This window comes from Rhinopithecus roxellana, chromosome 16 (genome assembly GCF_007565055.1).
Source record: "Rhinopithecus roxellana isolate Shanxi Qingling chromosome 16, ASM756505v1, whole genome shotgun sequence".
NCBI lineage: Eukaryota > Metazoa > Chordata > Mammalia > Primates > Cercopithecidae > Rhinopithecus > Rhinopithecus roxellana.
In genome coordinates, this window is record NC_044564.1 from 50,139,340 (window position 1) to 50,164,664 (window position 25,325).

The 25,325-nt window shown below is 39.8% G+C and overlaps 1 protein-coding gene across 3 annotated transcripts in view; it reads right to left on the minus strand.

Annotated features, from left to right (window-relative positions):
• FAM189A2 (family with sequence similarity 189 member A2) overlaps nucleotides 1-25,325 on the minus strand; it is a 68,107-nt gene that overhangs the window by 32,734 nt on the left and 10,048 nt on the right. For all 3 annotated transcript variants that reach the window (XR_747927.2, XM_010362955.2, XM_030920410.1), the window contains exon 2: nucleotides 24,564-24,620. Coding sequence is in view for 2 of the 3 variants with exons in the window: in XM_010362955.2 (XP_010361257.2) it covers nucleotides 24,564-24,620 (57 nt within the window). In the remaining variant the exon portion in view is untranslated. The remainder of the gene's footprint in view (nucleotides 1-24,563; nucleotides 24,621-25,325) is intronic.

Sequence of the window (25,325 nt, forward strand, 5' to 3'; positions counted from 1 at the left end):
TGAACACAACACAATGGCACTGGAAAAAAAGTTATTAAAGACAAGGCACCAAACTAAAATTTTTCTGAACTGGTCTAGCAAAACGAATGCTTGGATTGACAGCCCAGCACCACAGCAACCAACAAAACATCATAAATCACAACCACTCACAAAGCCCACATTCTCACCACTGTCAACCTATTTCAGGAGCTCCCACATGCACTGACTTGGTTTGCCTGTGTGCCTTTAATCCTTAGACCCCAACAGAACCTACTCCCAGTTTCAGTCCCTTGATACCTTTTAAACTTCTGCCAAAAGTTTGGCAGATACATTACCATCACCCAGACCAGCTCTCCTTGCCAACAAGCCAAACACAGGCCCGTTGCTGTGAACAGAACCGACTGTCTCTCTTTCCTCTCCAGCACGCTGAAGTGCCAGGTTTACTCATATTATGGAAGTCCCTGATTTTCTTTTTATAAAGTGTTTAAGATATAATAATAACCATTGCTTTCTCATTCCTCTTTCAACAGGGGTGAAAGGCCTCTTGCTTCTCCTACTAGAATGAGACACAATATTTATCATTTGGGGACACAACTTTCAGGAGAGCTAAAAGCTCTTATAAGCCAGAGTTGCCTAGTCCTAGGGAAAACACATATGTCTCAAGGGCACTTTCAAGCCTCTTGTGAAAAGCAAATTCTGCCCTATCCCGGGTCCCTCAGTCCCTCCTTTTAGCACATTGTCTCTCATTTCTCAGGAAAGTGATTTTTTTTTTTTTTTTTTTTTTTTTTTTTTTTTTTTTTTTTTTTTTTGGTAGAGACAGGGTCTCACTTTGTTGCCTAGGCTGGTCTCACACTCCAGGCCTCAAACTGATCCTTCCACCTCAGCCTCCCAAAGCACTGGGGTTGCTGGCATGAGCCACCACACCCAGCTGAAAAGTGACTTCTTATAAGCCAAGCAATCAGCCTCTGCAGAGAAGAGGGGACCCTCAGCACATATCTAGCTCTATAATTCCTCAACTCAAGTTGGGCATCACTGTCACCCCTACATTAACATGTTCTCATTAGGAATATAACCAAGACCAGGGAAGAGTCACAAGAGAAACAGTAAGTGAATCATGTGACACATGAGATTTATTGTTCCAATAAGGTGAACTGGTCAGGAACCTGATCTGCTATGCCCCTTGGGAATAAGGTGGCCAAAATAAATTTGGATGTGAAGATTAGAAAGGCAGCAGAAAGTTCATTATAAACAAAGTTGCATATCCATGGTTCCTGAGACTCCACTTCTCTGACTTCATTCCTCTTTTATCCTTTCCTCTGTGCCTCTCTAATTTTCTTTCTTTCCCTACTTCTGGCCCCTTCTTTGCTGCTCTTAGCTTCTCAAGGTTCAGCAGGTTCAAGAGTCAGGTCATATGACTCCCCAACCACAAAGACCACAGCTCCTAAGAAGAATCTGCAAACCAGGGTCAGCAGTCTCTGAAGATGGCCAACAGCAAGTCCTTCCCTCTCTGTATTCATAGGGAGTTCCTCACATCAAGAGGTGAGGTCCAGTACATACCATGTAATCTCATTCAGCCATGAAAAGGAATAAAGTTCTAACACATGCTCCGACAGCATGGATAAACCTTGAAAACATTTTGGTAAGTGAAATAAGCCAGACAAAAAAGGATAAACATTGTATGAGTCCACTTACTTATATGCAATACCTAGAACAGGCAAAGTCATAGAGACAGAAAGTAGAATAGTGATTGCCACAGACTTGGGGGGAGAAGGAAATGGGGTATTGTTGTTTAATGGGTATAGTTTCTATTTGGGATGATGAAAAAGTTCTGGAGATGGACAGTGGTGATGATTGCACAACACTGTGAATGTGCTTAATGCCACTAAATGTATACTTTAAAATGCCACTGAATTGTACACTTTAAAATGTTTAAAACGGTAAGTTTTATGTTAGGTTATGTATGTTTTACCAAAATAAAAAATGCACACACACACACAAAAGTAGGCCTCCTGGAACACTACTCACTTGAGACACTCCATCTCAGAAACCAGCCACCATGTTACATGAGGAGATCACAGGGTCACACTCTAGTCACCAGCCCTAGCTGAGCTCCCAGGCAACAGCCAGTACCACCTGCCAGTCATGTGAAAGAGCCATCAGGGAGGTTCGGGGCAGTCAAACCTCCGGATGATTCCCAACCCAGCTGCCATCTAACTGCAATCACATGAGAGACACCAAACAGGAATCCTGTCAATCCACAAAACCATAAGAGACAATGATAAGCTGTGGCTTGAAACCATTAGGTTTTCAGGTGGTTCATGATGCAGTCAGCCATGGATAATTGGAGTGCCTCACCCTGTCTCTCCCCTCTTCAACTCCTGACTGAGCAGTGGAATGAAAGCCAGATTATATGACTCTTCGGAGACAGGGATATTGCCTATTTTGAGATACGGTATGCCCCAGTGATCAGATCATTATAATCTGCTAAGTCAGGTATTTCTCTCCACGTGACATTTGAAATATTCTAACACCAGACAAGTAAAGAACCAATCAAACTTGAGAGTCCATTTCTATATATGTGTTTAATACAATGCCTGACATAAAGCAGATGCTCGAAAAATGTTTACTGAGTGACTGAACAAATGATTTAAGGTGTTTCCCAAATAACTTTCCATTGATTACTTTTCTGGGAGGGCTTAATATGTAGTCTGTGGAGAAAGAGGCATGAAGTGAGATAAATCTGAGAAACCTTAAGTTAAATAAAGTTAAACAATTAGCACTTCCAAGAGCCATTACAATTTTACAGTAAACTAAATTATCATAATTAAATGCCATAAGTGAACCTTGATAACATCCCGTATTTTTTTTAAAGCAAGGCTACATGGGAGTATTTACACTGTAATAATTCATCACAGTATATGGCACTCCCTGAATTTATATAAGGCCCCCCTTTTCCAGGGTTACCAATCTAATATCTCAAAGGACAGAATGGTTTAATGGATACGGTGTGGGGATCAATGGTTTAAAGACTCCTGCTTGCAATTGTTATTTATTGACATTTTTTAACATAAAAGGTTCAAGTTACTCAAGTGATCTAAGGAAGTGTCACCACTGACTGCCAATATCACAAAAAGAGAGACAACTGAACAATGTGTGCTTCCTGTTGGAAATACACGCCACCACTGGTGAAGTGTTCTGACCCCAGAACAGAACCTGAATCAGATCAAGCCTCTAGATTTAACTACCAGTTACTGGAAATAAAGGGGACAGAGAAACATATTGAACAGCACCATGGGGATCCAATGTAACTCAATGGAACAAAGGACTCAGTTTCTTTAACAAATAAGTTGCAATGGGCCAGGTGCAGTGGCTCATGCCTGTAATTCCAGCACTTTGGGAAGCCAAGGCAGGTGGATCACCTGAGTTCAAGACCAGCCTGGTCAACATGGTGAAACCCCATCTCTACTAAAAATACAAAAATTAGCTGGGCATGGTGTTGGGCATGCTACTTAGGGAGACTGTAATCCCAGCTACTCAGGGAGACTGAGGCAGGAGAATCACTTGAACCCAGGAAGCAGAGGTTGCAGTGAGCCAAGATGGCACCACTGCACTCCAGCCTGGGCGACAGAGCAAGACTCCATCTCAAAAAAAAAAATAAATAAAAATTGCAACGGAGAAAACAAGAGAAAGAGGGACTTACTGATTAAAAGAAACTCAAGAGACATATCAGCTAAGTGCAATGTGAGTCAAATTAAAACAAACCAATTATTAAAAAAATATGTAAGGCAATGCCTAGATACTTGATGAGCCTGACAAATTATGTATCTGTTATAAATATATACTAAAATATTTAAGGATTAAATGTTGTCAAGGCTGAAATTTATTTCAAAATCATCCAGTGGCAAAAGAGAAGGGAAATAGGGGTCCAGATGAGACAAGTCCGGACATGTGTTGATTGCTGTAGCTGGGCAATGGGTACATGGGGATTTTTGTATTTCTCTCAACTTTGGAGTATATTTGAAATTTTCATATCAAAGAAGAAAAAGAAGAACAACAATAACATATAAGCCAATTGGAGTAATCTCTACACTAATTCCTACAAAAAGAAAAAAAGGAAAAAGAAGAGTATTCTAGAACACAAAAGACTAAAGAGACAGACTAATTAAATGCCATAAGCAAACCTTGATAGAATCGTGGATGTTTTTGCACATTATACCTACAGAAATGTGCACAAATCATACTTCAGTTACAAAGGTTTTGGTTAAGAAAAGTTATTTAAAGATTTTGAACCAAGTGGGGAAATTTAAACGTAGGCTGAGTATTAGATGACATTAGGAAATTTATTAGGAAAATCATAAGAAAGTTTTCTTAATAACATGATCATGTTATTATGGTGATGCAAAAGAATGTTTTATCTTTAGAAGGTGCTTCCTACAGCATATAGGGGTGAATCACCATGAAATCTGCAACTTTGAATAGTTGAATATAGAATATCTATTTATATAGAGACATAGCAAATGTGACAAAATGTTAATGGCATTGGAATTCAAGTGAAGGGCATATCAGAGTTCATTGTGCTATTTGCTCAACTGTTCTGTTGAGAATTTTCATAATAAAACATTGAAAAAATATTGAAGAGACTTTCAAAGATGCAAAAGTAATAGAGAGTACAAGCATTTGTCCACCAGCGAGTACTAGTGAACTTCACTCTGAGAGAGTGAAATAATCTCCCTTGGGGTGCCGGGGTCCTGGTGTGGTGTTATCTTCTTTTACTTTTATTTTTCTTAGAGGTAAGGTCTCACTCTGTTACCCAGCCTGGACTGCAGTAGTGCGATCATGGCTCACTGCAGCCTCAGTTTCCTGGGCTCAAGTGATCCTCCTGCCTCAGCCTCCTAAGCAGCTGGGACTATAGGCATGTGTCACTGTCCAGCTAATTTTTTAAGTTTTTGTAGAGATGGGGGTCTAGCTCTTTTGCCCAGGCTGGTTTCAAAGTCCTGGCCCCAAATGATCCTCCCACCTTGGCCTTCCAAAGTACTGGGATTACAAGCATGAGCCACCACATCCAGCCTTGTCTTCTTCTTTTTGGCATATTGGGGGTCATCAGCTTGCTTCTCTCAAGCACACACTAAAATGAAGCCTATCAATCGCTATGGCCCATTAAGCTGCACAGAGTTCTCAGACAGCTAGCTGGCCCTCCCAAACAAGCCTGCTATGGAACCAGGTAGTGATTAAGAAGAAAGACTCCAGAGACAGACCTGCTGGAACTGCAGCCCAGCTCTGCCACTTCTAGCTATGCGACCTAGGCAAATCACTTAACCTCTCTGTGTCTTGGTTTCCTCAGAATGAGGATACTAATAACACCTCATGTGATTAGTCGCTTAGTACATGCATCTCAGTTATGTGTTGTTGTTATGATTGCAAATATTATTGTAAATATTACCAATCTAGCTCTTTAGTTATGACTAGAATGAATGATCAAGGATCAACAGACATTCAAAAATCTAACAACATGGCTGGGCGTAGTGGCTCACGCTTGTAATCCCAGCACTTTGGGAGGCCGGGAGGGTAGATCACCTGAGGTCAGGAGTTCGAGACCAGCTTGGCCAACATGGAGAAACTCAGTCTCTACTGAAAATACAAAAGTTAGCCAGGTTGTGTGGCACATGCCTATAATCCCAGCTACTTGAGAGGCTGAGGCAGGAGAATTGCTTGAACCTGGGAGGTGGAGAGGTTGCAGAGAGCCGAGATGGCGCCACTGCACTCCAGCCTGGGCAACAGAGCGAAACTCTGTCTCAAAAAAAGAAGAAAATCTAACAATACAAAAAAGAAGGACCTAGATGTCAACCAGAATCACTGACCCCAAAAAAGAAAACAGATTACTCAGAGAATAGAAAAATGTTAAATATATGTGATATGTATCTTCAAATAGGAAAAAAATACAGCATAATAACACAAGAACAGCTGCTAAGAAAAAGAATAAATCAGATCAAAAAAGTGTTCTTGAACATTAAAAAAATATAATTGTCAAACACTTCAATAGAATGGCAGGAGCAAAAATTAAGAAAATACATTAAAAAGACAAACAGAAATGGGAAACTCTGAAAAGTTAAGAAACAAAGAGGTTCAATCCAAGAGGTCCAACATCTGATTTTTAGATGTTCTAGAAGGAAAGAACAGAGCAAATGGAGGGAAGAAAATAATCAAGGAGGCTGGGTGCGGTGGCTCGAGTTTGTAATCCCAGCACTTGGGCAGCAGAGGCAGATGGATCACTTGAGGTCAGGAGTTTGAGACCAGCCTGGCCAACAAGGCGAAATGCCATCTCTACTAAAAATACAAAAATTAGCTGAGTGTGTTGGTGCATGCCTGTAGTCCCAGCAATTCCAAAGGCTGAGGCAGGAGAATCGCTTGAACCTGGGAGGCAGAGACTGCAGTGAGCCAAGATTATGCCATTACACTCTAGCCTGGGGGCCAGAGTGAAACTCGGTCTCAAAATAATAATAATAATCACAATCATCATATCATCATCATCATCATCAGGGAAACAAGAAAAATTCTCAGCGTTGAAGAAAGGCACATATATTCAAATCACAAAAGCTCACCAAATACTCAAAAGGATGAAGGAGAAAAGACTCCACCTAGACATAACCTCATGTAACTTCAGAAGACTCCGAAAAATTATCTGAAACTTGAAAACAGGCAGAAGAGATTACTGGGTAATCTATTTACTGAAATGGCTACTTTACATCTGTAGGAACAGAGTTTAAGTTGTAGATGTTATTTCAATAGAGATGAAAATAAGGTTCTGTTCAATTGGAACTTCAGCAGTTACAGTTTATGGCTTTGCAGTACATTAACCAGTTTTGTGTCTATCCCAGCAATCTTCTCCCAACATTGTCCATAAATGCTTAGTTTCTCAAATGCTCTTTGAACTAGTGCTCCATCGTTAATCAGTCATGTTCATTTTATATTTGCCTGAGACTCATGATTTTATCTTTTTGAAAATCAAATTTTATTGCTTTTCAAGGAAAAGAAAATATCTTAAAAGCTTCCAGATAGAAAAAGAAAAAGGTTTTCTACCAAGGAACAAGAATCAGATCAGCATCAAGATTCTCATCTATGATAAAAAGCATCAAGCAATGACTTCATTTTTTGGAAGAAAAGTTATTTTGAACCCAGGATTCTATATCCAGCCTAACTATTATTCAGGTGAGAGGGTGAAAACAAAGACACATCAAGGTGTTCAAACCCTGAGAGAGCTGTCTTCTCTCAATTCTTTCTGAAAATTATTATTTGAGAATGTTCTCTGGCAAATTAAAAAGGAACCCAAAGAAAAAGAACGCATGAGACCTAAGAAACAATGGATCTAATTTAATAATACAATGAAAAGAAATATTCAGATGACATCTGTGCAGCAGGCCAGAAAACAATTAAGTCCAGACTAGAACAGGAAGTGAGTGGTCTTAACAAGAAACACCCAAAAGGGAAAGTGGAACAACTAGCAAAAAGAACATGTTCAAGAAGCCAGATACATAAACCTCACACTTAGGGTCAACTTATTTTCAACAAAGGTGTCAAGATAATTCAATGGGGAAAGAAGAGTCTTTCTAACAAATGGTGCTGGGGCAACTGTATATCCACATGCAAAAGAATAAACTTGGACCCCTGCCTCACACCATATGCAAAAATTAACTAAAAAAAAAATGAAAGACCTAAGCGAAACAGCTAAAATAATAAAAATCTTAGAAAAAATTTACAGGAGTAAGCGTTCATGACCTTGGATTAGACAAAGCCCTGCTTAAATACAACAGTGTAAGCTACAAAATTAAAAATACATGAACTGAACTTCAAAATTGTAAACTTTTGTGCTTGAAAGGGCAGCATCAAGAAAGTAAAAAGACAATCCAGAGAATCAAAGAAAATGTTTGCAAATCATATCCTTTTTCTTTTTTGCAAGTCCCCAACGTGGAAAATCAAATCATTTTGCAAGCTGGGGACTTGCAAAAAAGAAAATATTTGCAAGTCCCCAACTTGACAATGGTTCACCCCATAATATTTTGCCTTTAAAATAGTGTGAAAGCCATACTCATTCAATAGAAACTGTACTTCAAATATCCATACAACTATTCCATTTTTCATATTCAGTACAGTATTCAATAAATTACTGTACTGAATATGAAAAATGGAATAGTTACATGAGATATGTAATACTTTATTATAAAATAGGCTTTGTGTTAGATGACCTTGCCCAACTGTTGGCTAATGCACATGTTCTGAGTTTGTTTAAAGTAAGCTAGGCTAAGCTATGATGCTCAGTAAGTTAGGTGTATTAAATACATTTTCATTTACAGTATTTTCAATTTATGATGAGTTTATCTGGACATAGCCCCCACTGTAAGTGGGGAGCCTCTGTATCTGATAAGGACTCATAATAAAAAGACAAGTAACCAATTTTTAAATGGGCAATGGATCTCAGTAGACATTTCTCCAAAGACGATGTACAAATGGCCAATACACACATAAAAAGATGCTGAACATCAAATCAAAATCACAATGAGATGCCACATCACACTCCAAAAAATGGCCACAATCAAAAAAACAGACGACAAGTGTTGGCAAAATCGTGGAGAAACTCGAACCTTCAAACACTGCTGGTGGAAATACAAAATGACACAACCACTTTGAAAACAGTTTAGCAATTTCTCAAAATGTTAAACATGTAGTTACCATATGAGTCAGCAATTCCACCCCTATACATATACCCAAGAGAAATGAAAACATATCCACAAAAAAAATTGTACATTAATGTTCATAGCAGCATTATTCCTTTTCTTTTCTTTCTTTTTTTTTTTTCTTTTTCTTCAGATGGAGTTTCACTTTTTTGGCACCCAGGCTGGAGTAGCATGGTGCAATCTCCACCTCCTGGTTTCAAGCAATTCCCCTGCCTCAGCCTTCTGAGTGGCTGGGGTTACAGGTGCCCGCCACCATGCCTGGCTAATTTTTGTATTTTTAGTAAAGACAGGGTTTCACCATGTTGGCCAGACTAGTCTCAAACTCCTGACCTCAGGTGATCCACCTGCCTCAGCCTCCCAAAGTGCTGGGATTACAGGCATGAGCCACCGTGCCTGGCCCAGCATTATTCCTAACAGCCAAAGTGGAAATGTCCATCAACTGATGAATAAATAAATAAAATGTGACATATCCACATAATGGAATACTTTTCAGCAATAAAAAAGGGAAAAGTACTATAGCATGGATGAACCTTAAAAATATTAAGCTAAAAAATATGCTAACTGAAAGAAATCAGTTACAAAGGATCACATACTGTATGATTCAAGTTATTTGAAATATCCAGAATGGGCAAATCTATGAAGGCAAAAAGTACATTAGTGGTTTCCTGGGGCTGAAAGTGTTGAAAGGAAATCAGAAGTGACAGATTTTTTGAGGGTGATGAAAATATTCCATAATTGATAGTAGTGAAGTTTGCATAGATCTGGGAATATGCTAAAAATCCATTGAATTGTATGCTTTAAATGTGTGAATTTTTTGGTATGTTAACTACATCTCAATAAAGAAAAAAGCAGCAGGTTGGGCATGGTGGCTCACACCTGTAATCCCAGCACTCTGGGAGGCCAAGGTGGGCAGATCACTTGAGCTCAGGAGTTCAAGACCAGCCTGAGCAAAATGGTGAAACCCTGACTCTGCAAAAAATTAAATTAAAAAAATTAGCTGGGCATGGTGGCACATGTCTGTAGCCCCAGCTACTTGGCCTGAGGTGGGAGGATCACTTGACCCCAGGAAGGCTGCAGTGAGCCGTGTCCACGCCACTGCAATCCAGCCTGGGTAAGAGTGAGATCCTGTCTTTAAAAAAAAAAAAAAAAAGACAGAAGCAGCAACTAGATGATCTCCGAGATTAGGTGCCTTTTTGTCAACAAAAAGAAAGAAAGAAAAGAATCATTTAGAACCTCTGAGAAAAATACAAAGATATACATCAAAGTCATGGTCCAAACATGAAGCAACCTAGAATGTGGCATGATACCAAGAACATACTAGAGAATAAGAAAAAATAATGCATTTGACTTGGCAAAGGAAACAGTCTTCCTATGAATAACATGGAATTACATTTCCTTCTCTTTAGTGTCAATCATTCTTCCTGGTGTTGCAGTAAATAATATAGCTGGTCCCTTGAACAAGCAGGGCTTATGGAGGTCAACAGAAAACCACTTTGTTTCCTTGCTGCAATGTTGTTCAAGGCCACTCTGTAGGGCTCATTATTCCTGATTGTTTAAGATGAAATTTGAGTCCAGGACCATGACTTCTCTGATCAATATCAGGTACAAAAAGTCCTCCAGTTACTTCAAGTCACAAAACAACTCATTTCAGTAATTACAATGTCCAAGCCTGTGTCCCAGTCAAGACTTGGAACTTCATTTGAATGTAAGCTTCTCTCTCTGCCATCAGGCTTATTACTCGAGGCAGGGAGCAAGCCTGCTGTGGGAAGGCAAGGGAATGGCCTCAATCTGCTCTGCTTCCCTTTTTTCGTGTGGGTCTACTGCTCCCCTACAACACAGTTGGGTCATTTTAGATAGAAGGGAGTGTGGGGAAGGCCAAAGCCATGTTGGTAAGCAAGGTAAGGGGCAGGGAGAGTTCACCTGCCTGTTACGTTGGGACTTGGCAAGTGTTTACAGGGGAATCTCTCTGGAATGGAGCTTGCATTGGCTCCTCAGAGATACCTACTGCTGAGCTTCCAGCTCCCTTAACCTGAGCATCCAGGCCAAGCCTCCTTCTGCTGTGGTCCACTCACTCTCTATGGCCTCTCTGGGCAGGATGTGAGCTCACTCCACGCCTGCTTTTTCCTGGGAGGCCCATCTGGTCAGGCTTAGTCTATGAACATAGAGTTATTTTACAACTACAGGCTTTAACTCTGAGGCCACATGGTGCTCCAATCCATCCTTTAGAATCCCCAGGCATAGCGACAATGGTCCAGTCAAACACCAAAGAATCCCTATCATATTCTCCAATTGTTTATCTTTAAATACTCCCCCTTTCCCCCATGAGAAGGTGGAACTCAAAATGCCACAGCAATTCAGTAAGTTTCACCAAAACATTTGTCTCTTTAATCCCTAATCTTTTTCTAGGCTGGGAGATGGAGATCAGCTAAGGGTTGCAAAACTAGTTTTCACCCAGCAGCTTTGCAAGCCCTGCTTAGATAGTCTAACACAGACACTGGAATGTTGGCATCCCTTATACCAAGGCCTCAGGTGAATCTGGAAATAAAGAATCTAATAAATGCCATTAGCGGTTTTCATTATCTGAGAAACAATTTATAGCAAAGTTTGAATTATTTAATATAGTTTAAGAGCAAAATGTAAATGTTAAGACATTGACAACATAAAATAATAATGTCACTATCAAAAAATGGGAAAGCAGGGTAAGAAGTAAAGAAAAGACATAATTTCTTTATCTTATATGAGAGAGGGTCAAAAGATACTATCCAAAGTTCAGAAATTAAGAAACAGAAGCTTATAATATTATCTACAACAATAAAGTCATTAATAGGAGTAACAAAAATAACTTTTTAAAAAACAAGAAAGGAGGGAAGTGGGTTAACATTAACCATGGCAAATTCCTCACTTTTAACAAGGTGGGACAACCACCAAGAATGCTAAAACCAGAAAGTGTTTAAAATGTTATTTCTGGCCAGGCGCAGTGGCTCACACCTATAATCCCAGCACTTAGGGAGGCCTAGGTAGGTGAATCAACTGAGGTCAGGAGTTCGAGACCAGCCTGGCCAACATGGTGAAACCCCGTCTCTACTAAAAATACATAAATTAGCCGGGCATGGTGGCATGTACCTGTAATCCCAGCTACTCAGGAGGCGGAGACAGGAGAATCGCTTGAACCCAGAAGGCAGAGACTGCAGTGAGCCAAGATCGCCACCACTGCACTCCAGCCTGGGCAACAGAGTGAGACTCCATCTCAAAAAAAAAAAAAAGTGTTATTTGTGTGGAATGTAAGTCAGGTTTAGGTGTGGGATAAATGAAGAGGTCTAATTATTTTTAATAAGAATAAGAAGGTAGGCATCAGAGAATACTATAAACGCCTCTACGCAAATCAACTAGAAAATCTAGAAGAAATGGATAATTTCCTGGACACTTACACTCTCCCAAGGCTAAACCAGGAAGAAGTTGAATCCCTGAATAGACCAATAGCAGGCTCTGAAATTGAGGCAACAATTAATAGCCTACCCACCAAAAAAAGTCCAGGACCAGATGGATTCACAGCTGAATTCTACCAGAGGTACAAGGAGGAGCTGGTACCATTCCTTCTGAAACTATTCCAATCAATAGAAAAAGAGGGAATCCTCCCTAACTCATTTTATGAGGCCAACATCATCCTGATACCAAAGCCTGGCAGAGACACAACAAAAAAAGAGAATTTTAGACCAATATCCCTGATGAACATTGATGCAAAAATCCTCAATAAAATACTGGCAAACCGGATTCAGCAGCACATCAAAAAGCTTATCCACCATGATCAAGTGGGCTTCATCCCTGGGATGCAAGGCTGGTTCAACATTCGCAAATCAATAAACGTAATCCAGCATATAAACAGAACCAAAGACAAGAACCACATGATTGTCTCAATAGATGCAGAAAAGGCTTTTGACAAAATTCAACAGCCCTTCATGCTAAAAACGCTCAATAAATTCGGTATTGATGGAACGTACCTCAAAATAATAAGAGCTATTTATGACAAACCCACAGCTAATATCATACTGAATGGGCAAAAACTGGAAAAATTCCCTTTGAAAACTGGCACAAGACAGGGATGCCCTCTCTCACCACTCCTATTCAACATAGTGTTGGAAGTTCTGGCTAGGGCAATCAGGCAAGAGAAAGAAATCAAGGGTATCCAGTTAGGAAAAGAAGAAGTCAAATTGTCCCTGTTTGCAGATGACATGATTGTATATTTAGAAAACCCCATCGTCTCAGCCCAAAATCTCCTTAAGCTGATAAGCAACTTCAGCAAAGTCTCAGGATACAAAATTAATGTGCAAAAATCACAAGCATTCTTATACACCAGCAACAGACAAGCAGAGAGCCAAATCAGGAATGAACTTCCATTCACAATTGCTTCAAAGAGAATAAAATACCTAGGAATCCAGCTTACAAGGGATGTAAAGGACCTCTTCAAGGAGAACTACAAACCACTGCTCAGTGAAATCAAAGAGGACACAAACAAATGGAAGAACATACCATGCTCATGGATAGGAAGAATCAATATCGTGAAAATGGCCATACTCCCCAAGGTTATTTATAGATTCAATGCCATCCCCATCAAGCTACCAATGACTTTCTTCATGGAATTGGAAAAAACTGCTTTAAAGTTCATATGGAACCAAAAAAGAGCCCGCATTGCCAAGACAATCCTAAGTCAAAAGGACAAAGCTGGAGGCGTCACGCTACCTGACTTCAAACTATACTACAAGGCTACAGTAACCAAAACAGCATGGTACTGGTACCAAAACAGAGATATAGACCAATGGAACAGAACAGAGTCCTCAGAAATAATACCGCACATCTACAGCCATCTGATCTTTGACAAACCTGAGAGAAACAAGAAATGGGGAAAGGATTCCCTATTTAATAAATGGTGCTGGGAAAATTGGCTAGCCATAAGTAGAAAGCTGAAACTGGATCCTTTCCTTACCCCTTATACGAAGATTAATTCAAGATGGATTAGAGACTTAAATGTTAGACCTAATACCATAAAAACCCTAGAAGAAAATCTAGGTAGTACCATTCAGGACATAGGCATGGGCAAGGACTTCATGTCTAAAACACCAAAAGCAACGGCAGCAAAAGCCATAATTGACAAATGGGATCTAATTAAACTAAAGAGCTTTTGCACAGCAAAAGAAACTACCATCAGAGTGAACAGGCAACCTACAGAATGGGAGAAAATTTTTGCAACCTACTCATCTGACAAAGGGCTAATATCCAGAATCTACAAAGAACTCAAACAAATATACGAGAAAAAAACAAACAACCCCATCAAAAAGTGGGGAAAGGATATGAACAGACATTTCTCAAAAGAAGATATTCATACAGCCAACAGACACATGAAAAAATGCTCATCATCACTGGCCATCAGAGAAATGCAAATCAAAACCACAATGAGATACCATCTCACACCAGTTAGAATGGCAATCATTAAGAAGTCAGGAAACAACAGGTGTTGGAGAGGATGTGGAGAAATAGGAACACTTTTACACTGTTGGTGGGATTGTAAACTAGTTCAACCATTATGGAAAACAGTATGGCAATTCCTCAAGGATCTAGAACTAGATGTACCATATGACCCAGCCATCCCACTACTGGGTATATACCCAAAGGATTATAAATTAGTCTACTACAAAGACACATGTACACGTATGTTTATTGCGGCACTATTCACAATAGCAAAGACTTGGAATCAACCCAAATGTCCATCTGTGACAGTCTGGATTAAGAAAATGTGGCACATATACACCATGGAATACTATGCAGCCATAAAAAAGGATGAGTTTGCGTCCTTTGTAGGGACATGGATGCAGCTGGAAACCATCATTCTTAGCAAACTATCACAAGAACAGAAAACCAAACACCGCATGTTCTCACTCATAGGTGGGAACTGAACAATGAGATCACTTGGACTCGGGAAGGGGAACATCACACACTGGGGCCTATCATGGGGAGGGGGGAGGGGGGAGGAGGGAGGGATTGCATTGGGGAGTTATACATGATATAAATGATGAATTGATGGGTGCTGACGAGTTGATGGGTGCAGCACACCAACATGGCATAAGTATACATATGTAACAAACCTGCACGTTATGCACATGTACCCTAGAACTTAAAGTATAATAAAAAAAAAAAAAAAAAAAAAAAAAAAAAAAAAAAAAAAAAAAAAAGAATAAGAAGGTAGGCCAGGCACAGTGGTTCACACCTGTAATCCCAGCACTTTGGGAGACTGAGACGGGCAAGTCACTTGAGGTCAGGAGTTCAAGACCAGCCTGGCCAAGATGGTGAAACCCCACTTCTACTAAAAATACAAAAATTAAGCCAGGTATGGCGGTGCGTGCCTGTAATCCCAGCTACTTAGGAGGTTGAGGCATGAGAATCCCTTGGACCCGGGAGGCGGAGGTTGCAGTGAGCCAAGATTGTACCGCTGTACTCCAGTCTGGGTGACAGAGTGAGACTCCATCTCAAAAGATAAAAATTTTCAAAAAAGAGTAAGAAGCCTAAGAGCTCCCATTTTTTTAATAAAAAATATTTGCCCTCTTAAAAGGCACCTACTAAATTATAAAATATCACTGTGGTGTGTTTGAGATATAGGTAATGGATAAATAGAGAAATAATAGATTTAGATATATAAGTATAAATATGAAATAAATGAGAAACAGTCTCCGAGGGGTAAAGTATTATGCCAAATTATACAACTAACTACAGGACCCAGGTCAGATCTGGGTCTGACCCAAATCTATACTCTTTCCTCTCCTTCAATGTGCAGAATGCCTGCTAACACATAATGCCCATTTAGAGATCATTATTTTCTCTTCACAAAAAGAGCTTTACCAGGAAACTCTTTGACATGATCATTGTGAGATTACAGCTCATAAGACCCAATTCTACCACCACCCATGCCCTGACACCCCGAACCAGCCTCCTTCACCTGACACTTCCCACCAATGCTGAGCTCACCACCAATCCATCTACTTTGCATGCCCACTGGATTTCTTGTTTTTCAACTGAGTTACCATAAGTGTCCAAATGTTTAAAAATGAATCTATTTAGTTTGAAGTATTTTTAATTATTATAAAAGTAATATTCATAGAAGAAAAATCATGGTCTTAAGCATTCAGGGTTCTTGATTCTGTTAGGAACAAGAGAAACCAACTCAGCCTATTTAAGAAGAAAAGGAATTTCTTGCAAGACTCTCAGGTAGCTCACAGAATCCACAAGAACAAGGCTCAGGAACCCAGGAAGGAGCCAAAGAACCTGGGAGCCGGAACTTCTAGGAAGGTCATGCCACAGGAAAACCAGGTCCCTTGTTGTCAGCCTTGGACACAAGCTGCCTCCTTTGTCCAATAAGTTCCAAGTGGCCCCAGGGCTACAGAGCACCACAGCTCCAGATTCAGAGTCCTGGGCTAGAGCTCTGGGGGGTACAGGTCATGGGCTCACAGGCTGGCTGCTGGCATTCAGAAACATAAGCACGTGTCCTCAGAAGCTGCACCGCTGGAGGCAGGGCCCCGGCTCACCAAGATGTACACAAAGGCAGAGACACCAACTCCAAAAAGGGAATTCAGACATTGCAGGTACAGGGTGGCAAAAATCAAACAAACGATAACTAAACTAAAAGTCTCCTCTTCACACAATACAGCACTATTTCCTCCAAATACAAATTGGAGAGCAAGAAAAGTCTTCCTCCTTCCCATTCTCATTTCACTCCACAGAGGGGCCCACTGTAAACAATTTCTTATATATCTTTTCAGAAATTTTCCCTGTAAGTACAAACACATGTATGATCACTTGGTGTTTTTTAACATACGCACCACACACACACACACACACACACACACACACACAGATAGGACCGTACACATTATTCTGCAATATTTCTTGACAACACATAAATTTTAAGATGTTCCCCAATTCAGAATGGTCTCCCCTCTTGCCCCGAATCATTCATAATTTGAGAATTTTCTCATAGTCATATTCAGAAATTGATCACTGTACTCTGTTGGGCTCAGACAACCTGGATGCAGGACTGGTCAGAGGGCTCCCTTAAGCAACCCAAATACATATGTACTACTATTAGATTTGGTGCAAAAGTAATTGCGGTTTTTGCCATTACTTTTAAATCACAAAATAGTCTATAATGCACTTTAGCACTGGCAATGTGATATTATGTATGTACACATTGGTTGGTCTAAGCTACACCCAAGGATAGTCAAGAATTCATATTCTAGGATGGTCAGCTGCATTTATGAGGAAGGCCAAACTCCAAAAGCTTGCTTCCCTTATCTTGATCTCCCAACAACACCCAACTGATTTTGTTAAATTAGCAGAGTGAATATGGAATTGAGATGCCATTGATGAAATTATTAGCTTGTTTAATTAGCATAGTGGATGTTAAAAATGGGCTCTCATGTTTAATTGTTCCTATTAAAGGTATATTACATGATGTTTTGATGTTGTGGTTTTGATTTTAATTTCCTTAGTGACTAGCGATGTTGACCAAGCTAATGATTACCTTTTCAACATCAGCTACTCAGGAGGCTGAGGCTGAGGTGGGAGGATCACCTGAGCCAGGGAGGTCGAGGCTGCAGTGAGCTGTGATGGTGCCACTTCACTCAGAAGCCTGGGTGACAGAGTGAGACCCTGTCTCAAAAAAACCAATCATCCAGCAGGTGCTCTAAAACCCTGTAAATATCCTCTCTTTGGCTCATCCCTTCTGAGAACTGACAAAGAGCTGCTCTCCCTTACTGAAGTGGGTCTTATAAACTTAGCATTGCTGGGTCAACAGGTTTTCAAGGAATCCACAGTGGTATTCAAGACAAGTGAACAGGAAAACGAGAGACAAAAACATTGTTCACACACCCTATTTTGTAAGCATGATACAAATCTCAACTCTCTATACTTTAACCTTCAGAACAAAGGGCATGAACAATTTTTTTGTCTGATGGATAGCAATAAGTGTATGGATAGCAGAATTTGATCTGAGAATCAACTTCATTTGAACAATTAACTTGGCAGAAAGGTTACTTCTAAGCTTTGGCAATTACCTGTAGCTACCAAATTAAACCCACTAATTAAAGCATACCCAAATTGGCTTAGGTCAGTCTCCAAAACAAGGTACTGCCCAGGTCTTGATTCTAACCATAGGTGAACTACCCAAGACTGCTTTCAATTTCTGAGGATCCCAAGTTCTTACCCAATGCACAGTTCCTGGGAGAAGGTGATCAGAGGGGAGAAATCAAAGATCTGTTGCCAACAGACTAAATGCACTGTGATCACAGAGAAGCCTGAACCCAGCCTAAGATGCCTTCACAATACCTAAGTGCACATTTTTCTACCATGGGTTGTTACATAATGACACATCAAATTGGGAGGCCAGATCTTCTCTTGGAGATTTTCTCAATGAACGATTAAAAAATAATTCATAATGTGTTAACACAGCCTTAAATCCCATTTTACAGTTTAGTTTCAATGTGCATTACGATCCTGAGGAACGGGTATACTCCCACTGTACAGATGAGTATACAAATGAGATCATTTCCTTGGCCACTCATTGGTTGAAATTGATAGGACTGAGACTCAAAACTACACCTTGTGTTACCTTGGTCATTCCTGCCTCTGGCTCTTTTGAGTGAAAGATAAAATTCCCAAAACGTTTGCCACTTCAGATCTTGAAAAAGAATTCACAAATAAGACATTCACAAATAAGACAACAGCTTATTTAATTTATATTCTATACCACAAAAAAGCCACTGTTGACCACAGTGAGATGGCTACCGATTGGCTAATGTAAAATGTTACAATGCAAGAAGCAATGAACTAGGAGCCCAAATCCCTGGGTTCTTTCTAAAAATCATTCAACTCATTGTGAACTGGACAAGCCTGAGCTAATATTAACTCCTGAGCTAATATTCTCTTATCCACATAAAAGGAATAATATCTGCCATGAGAAAAGGTATATGAAAGAAATTGGAAAATTCTTAAGCATTATATACATGCAAGAATGTATTACTAATAATTCTGAAGAGTAAGAAGAGTCTTCCATTTTATGCCTTAAAAAACACAGAGTGAAATAATCATAGTATTTCAGTTTATATACAAGGAGCTTATAATGACCAGTTGAAATGTCCATCTGAAATTAAATCACCATCAAGGTATTAAAGAGGACTCTGGAATCTATAATATGAGAGCTGGAAGGAATCCTAAAATATTATTCTGATCTAAGCCACTTATTGGTTTAGACCTTGGGAAAATCTCTTGACTTTTGGGTCAAGAGATTTCCCCAAGATCACCTGACAATCAGTGGTAATGTGTCAGCATTAAAATCCAGGTTTTGTGAACTATCAAACAAGGGTTCATTTCAATTTATGGAAATGTACTTCAAAGAATTCAACTGCCAAAATCAGAGAGCTTCAAAAACTGCACATAGGTATTCTGACCCCTCCAGCTCTCCATATCCTCAGGAAAGAAAAGACCACAATCTATCTCACAGCATAATCCACCTAAAACTATTTCTGACTTTTGACAAAGTAAGGATTCTATGACTCTCCATCCAAGACACAATAAGAGGAAAAATTCCTAGCTCCCCAAATGGCTTTGTGAGCAGAATTATCTTACCAACCTAGCCTATATGGACTCTTAGATGAAAAAAAAAAAAAAAATTAAGCATACCTAAAGCCATTTTGTAGTCTCTTTAGGTAATGAGGTTTTATCCTAAATACTATAATCTTGAAGTTAGAAAATAAACTGAAAGACCAATAGCCAATACATTTACCCTCATCTATTCTTGGTCTGGGGTACAAATCAACAGGAGCCACAGTTGGGAATAAGCCACACGTGTGTGCCCCGAGAACATCACTGGGGAAGAACCTTCGTGGTTGATGCTAAAGAATGGAGCTGTCCCTTTATCATTTTTAGGTCGTACTTATCCCATCTGGACAAGAAAACAGATAACAAAGCTCACATCACCACTTCATAAGGAACCAAAAATATAGGCAAAGAGCTAGGTGGACTTTCACAGTAGCAAATCTTACTAAATGTACCACCAAGGAAAAATACCTGCCACTAAAAATGCCTGTACCACAAAAGAAAAAATTTTTAAAAAATCTTATTAAGACCGTTCTGTTTTCTAACTGAGGTACCTAGACTAGACAATCTTTGAGGCTGTTTCTAGCATTGTCCGTCATTTGTAAACACTTACAGAACATTTTCTTAGCATGAAAGAGGAATGATGTCTAAAAGAAATAAAAATATTCTTTAAAAATGGAAAATATTAGCTCTTCATGGAAAACACACAACCTAGAATACTACACACACACACACACACACACACACATGCACACATACTTCCTAGTTTATTCTTAGTCATAGCCATAAATAGCTACAAATATTTAGCAACTATTTTCCAATATGATCATTTTTGTTCTGAGCACACGAGTATGTTAGTATAAGAAACATGACCCAGTAAATGAAGGCTTCACCCTGAATTTCCATGAAAACTCGAGTTTGAAGGAACTAGGTCACAGCGACCCTTCTTTGTTCAACCCAGTAAAAAACCTGATGTTATCAAGGTAACAACCACAAAAGAGGAAGCCCAAATGTAAATGGTTCTCAAAAGGGAATATTCATGTGTTCTAGACTGATGTGAACAACTAAAAACAAGGACGGCTTGCCTCTCCAAGGGCCCTGAAAAAGAGTATCCTTCCCCTCCAAACCTCCACCACCAAAATACTCCCTGATAACCTTGAAGTTCAAAAGGAATGAATACAAGGTTCTGGAGAACAAAAGCAAGTGAGAGAAATTTAAGACAAAAACAAAAGAAATTGTGAGAGTTTACCCAGGACCTAAATTTCTTATTGGCTGTCAAATTAACTCCACAGTCAACAACAAATGTGTATTGAGCACATTGGCCCTAGAGAAAGACAGTGAAAAAGACAAGACTCTTGTCCTCATGGAACTGACGATAGTCTGGGGAGAGGGGCAACAAATGTAAGGTACATAGGCTAATCACAGACCACAAAGCCAGTAAAGCAGTGCTGGGATATGGCTAGAGGCAAGGCAGGAGCCACTGCAATCAGAGTGGTCAGGAAAGGCCTCTGGCAGGAAGTGACTGCTGAACTGAGAGCCAGAAGAGAAGGCGCCAGCCAAGCAACTAGCTAGGGCATGAAAGTCCCAAGTCAGAAGGTGCCCCTGAGCCTACAGTATGGATGAGAAGGTGAAGGGGACAGAACTCTAATTAGCCAAGGCCAGGCCTGCAAGAACACAGACCCATGGGGTCCTCTGGCTCCCCTAATGGAGCATGGCCTCCTGCCAAAAAGCATGCAATGGCACATTCCCTAAACTTGGGAAATTGAGGCAGAGGGGTTTGGAGGGGGCGGAATGGAGAAAAAATATCCATTAAGGGAGGGGTAGGGTAGAGCTTCCCTTGGTATCACTAAATTATTCCCTCTGTGCCAAAAAGAAAACTAGGCTCAGAAGATTTCAGTGGCTTGCACACAGTGATGCTACTCTTAAAAGGATGGGTTAGGAATATCTGACTGGCATTTTTCCATTTTTTAACATAACATAAGCATCTGGCATGAGTTATAATGGTATACTATTAAGATTCATGTGAGCCAGGCATAGTGGCTCACACCTGTAATCCCAGAACTTTGGGAAGCTGAGGTGGGAAGATCACTTGAGCCCAGGAGTTCGAGACCAGCCTGGGTAATGTTGTGAGACTCCCATCTCTGCAAAAAAAATTTTAAAATTAGCTGGGTGTGGTGGCACACACCTATAGTCCCAGCTACTCAGAAGACTAAGCTGGGGGGATCCCTTGAGCCTAGGAGTTTGAGGCTGCAATGAGCAGTGATCACGCCACCACACTCCAGCCTGGGCAACAGAACAAGACCCTCTCTCAAAAAAAATAAAAGATACATATGAACTGAGGATTTTTCATTGATGATATTGACTAAGTCTCCAATTATCAATAGATAGAAAGTTTGCCCTTGTAGAATCCCTACAAATTAATTTATCTTCCTTATAAATTGATGCTAATTAACATTTCAAGACAATCTCTATATGACTTATAAGTACATAACTCATAGCAGCCAAAATATAGAAGCTCAAATGTCCAACAATAGGGTAAAAACTAATGGTGATACAGAAATAAGGCAGAAGCCTGCTTACAGTTTTAAATGATAAGCATGTAGACTCCTCATACATGGAAACCTGATAGTAACTTAATTTTACATTATACAGAAAAAGCAGTGCAGGACATAATATGTACACACTGGTTACAACTTTGTGACAAAATGCATATACTTAACAAAGATGAGAAATAAATGGATAAGAATGTAATAAGACCGGGCCATTTTCATTTAAGGCTGCTTAAACTTACATAATAAATATGTGAGGCAGCTTTTCAAAAGACAACAAGGTCAAATAAATGTCTTAATAAGTATACTTTCTTGAATCTATCCAGAACACACTTACACTCTCTTCATCATTTGGAATTTTCAAAGTACAAATACCATTGAAGATTTCCTTCTTTTAATTCAATTTAGATACTGGAGATTTGTATTACTGAGCAATTTAATATTGAATCAATGGAAAAAGACAGTGCAAAGGAGATTCCTGTTACCAAATATTCATATAAACACTAAACACCAATCAAAATTTTTCAGAGACTGTAAACCTAGAGAGTTATTGTGAAACACATTTTCGCCACTTATAACACAGGCTATACAACTCATCCAAAGTCTCATTTTCTCTCTTCCTGCTGTTTCATATATTAAAATGGTATGTTAAAAATTGATTCTTTCCAAAATTATTAAAGGAATTTCATGAAATACAATCATCGATGGAGATGTCAAATGTTGCCTATGTCATCTTGTGGGCCTAAAACCACTTCAGGTTAGTTTTTCAAGACCATCAACACAGTATTGGGATCCATTAATTATTCTGACACACGAAGATTCCACAATGTGCTTCTTCTCTTTGTATTTAGGAGTTTTGCACTGATTGCCTGTTGCCTAGCAAACAACGATCTGTTTAAGATGAACTATTAAACCCCGTCTCTACTAAAAATACAAAAAACTAGCTGGGTGACGAGGCGGGCGCCTGTAGTCCCAGCTACTTGGGAGGCTGAGGCAGGAGAATGGCGGGAACCCGGGAGGCGGAGCTTGCAGTGAGCTGAGATCCGGCCACTGCACTCCAGCCCGGGCGACAGAGCAAGACTCCGCCTCAAAAAAAAAAAAAAAAAAGAAAATTATTTAACTCCATTTCAAGATGGATGAGACAAATAAAAATAAGAGATACTATATAGAAAAAAAATTTTAAGTATACCACAATTCAAATCTAATTTCCTGGACCCTCTATTTTATCTTTAAAAGTTGGAAACTCCTTTAGCATTGTCTATTTTGATTCACTTTAAATGGTAAGTTTACAGTCCCTGAATCAAAATGACATAGCAAATAAAAACAAAGGATGAACATTGGAAATGTTCTAAAAATGCCCCTGAATCGTATACTTTAAAATGATTCATTTTGCTACATAAATTTTACCTCAATACCAAAAAAAAGGATAAAATCACCAGTATATGTCCATATTTCCAAGAGAATACAATATTTATGCCATAAAGAGGTAATAGAGCAAATCTATGCAACAAAATTCTAAGGTTGTTCAACTCAAACACTGTAACAATAAAAAGTCATATATTCATGATTAATATATGAGATCTGCTTCAAAAGAATATAGAGGAGGCCAGGCGCGGTGGCTCACGCCTGTAATCTCAACACTCTGGGAAGCCAAGGCAAGTGGATCACTTGAAGTCAGGAGTTTGGGACCAGCCTGGCCAACATGGTGAAACCCCATCTCTACTAAAAATACAAAAATTAGCCAGGCATGTTGTTGGTGCACACCTGTAAACTCAGCCACTCAGGAGGCTGAGGCATGACAATTGCTTAAACCTGGGAGGCAGAGGTTGCTGTGAGCTAAGAATGTGCCACTGCACTCCAGCCTGGGCGACAGGGTGAGACTGTGTCAAAAAAAAAAAAAAAAAAAAAAAAAAGAATAACAGCCGGGCTTGGTGGCTCACGCCTATAATCTCAGCACTTTGGGAGGCCAAGGCGGGAGGATCACGAGGTCAGGAGTTTGAGACCAGCCTGACCAACACAGTGAAACCCCGTCTCTACTAAAAATACAAGAAATTAGCTGGGCGCAGTGGCGGGCGCCTATAATCCCAGCTACCTGGGAGGATTGTTTGAACCCGGGAGGCAAAGGTTACAGTGAGCTGAGATTGCGCCACTGCACTCCAGCCTGGGCAACAGTGTGAGACTCCATCTCAAAAGTAATAATAATAATAATAATAATAATAATAATAATAAATAAAAAGAATATAGAGAAAAAAGAACATGAGAGAAAATGAGTGGGAGTATAGCTGTAAAGATTGGCTGGAAGTTAATCAGTATAGAACCTGGGCAATGGGTACAGGGAGTTTATTATATTATTCCCTCCACTATTATGTATATTTAAAACTGCCCATAGTAAGTAGTTTTTTTAAAAATTCTCTCTTTAGGATGGGTTTAATGCTGGAACTAAAGACACTTGTATAGCACTGGGTACTTAAGGAGCTTAAAGTGAATCAGAAAACCAGCAAAATTATTATCTTACTTGTTATTATCATCTGACTTCTAATATTATCTACTGTTAACTTATTTTTTTAATGAACAAGGAAGCTTAAGCATTTCTTCAGCAGTTTATGTGAACAGACTTCCTACATAGCACATTTGATAAAGGATAGCAATTTATAAGATCAGTACATACCAGGAGTATCATAGGCCTTTTCCAAGTTGTTAATCCTATGATTCCAGAGAGTATCACCTGTAAAAATAAACTATCATAAATATAGAAAATGGACCAATTCCAATAAACAAATCCTCAGTCACAAAAGTACATATTTTTAAAGATACTGAAATTTTTAAACATTCTAAATCAAACATTTAATATTCCTCCTGGATTACAGGGTTCACCCTGGTAGACCACTTTGGACTTTTACTTCCAAGCCCTCAAAGCTTTTTTATTGACTTTAATTTTGTTTTGTTTTTAAAGATAGGGTCTTGCTCTGCCACCCAGGCTGAAATGCAATAGCGTGATCATGCCTCACTGCAGCCTTGACTTCCTGGGCTCTGGTGATCCTCCCGCCTCTGCCCTCCAGTCTACAGGCGCACGTCACCACACCTGGCCTGTTTTTTCTTAATGTCAATTAAGAACACACAATCAGGCCGGGCACGGTGGCTCACGCCTGTAATCCCAGCACTTTGGGAGGCCGAGACGGACGGATCACGAGGTCAGGAGATCGAGACCATCCTGACTAACACGGTGAAACCCCGTCTCTACTAAAAAAAAAAAAAAAAAAAATTAGCCAGGCGTGGTGGCGGGCGCCTGTAGTCCTAGCTACACGGGAGGCTGAGGCAGGAGAATGGCGTGAACCCGGGAGGCGGAGCTTGCAGTGAGTGGAGATCGCTGCCACTGCACTCCAGCCTGGATGACAGAGCGAGACTCCGTCTCAAAAAAAAAAAAAAAAAA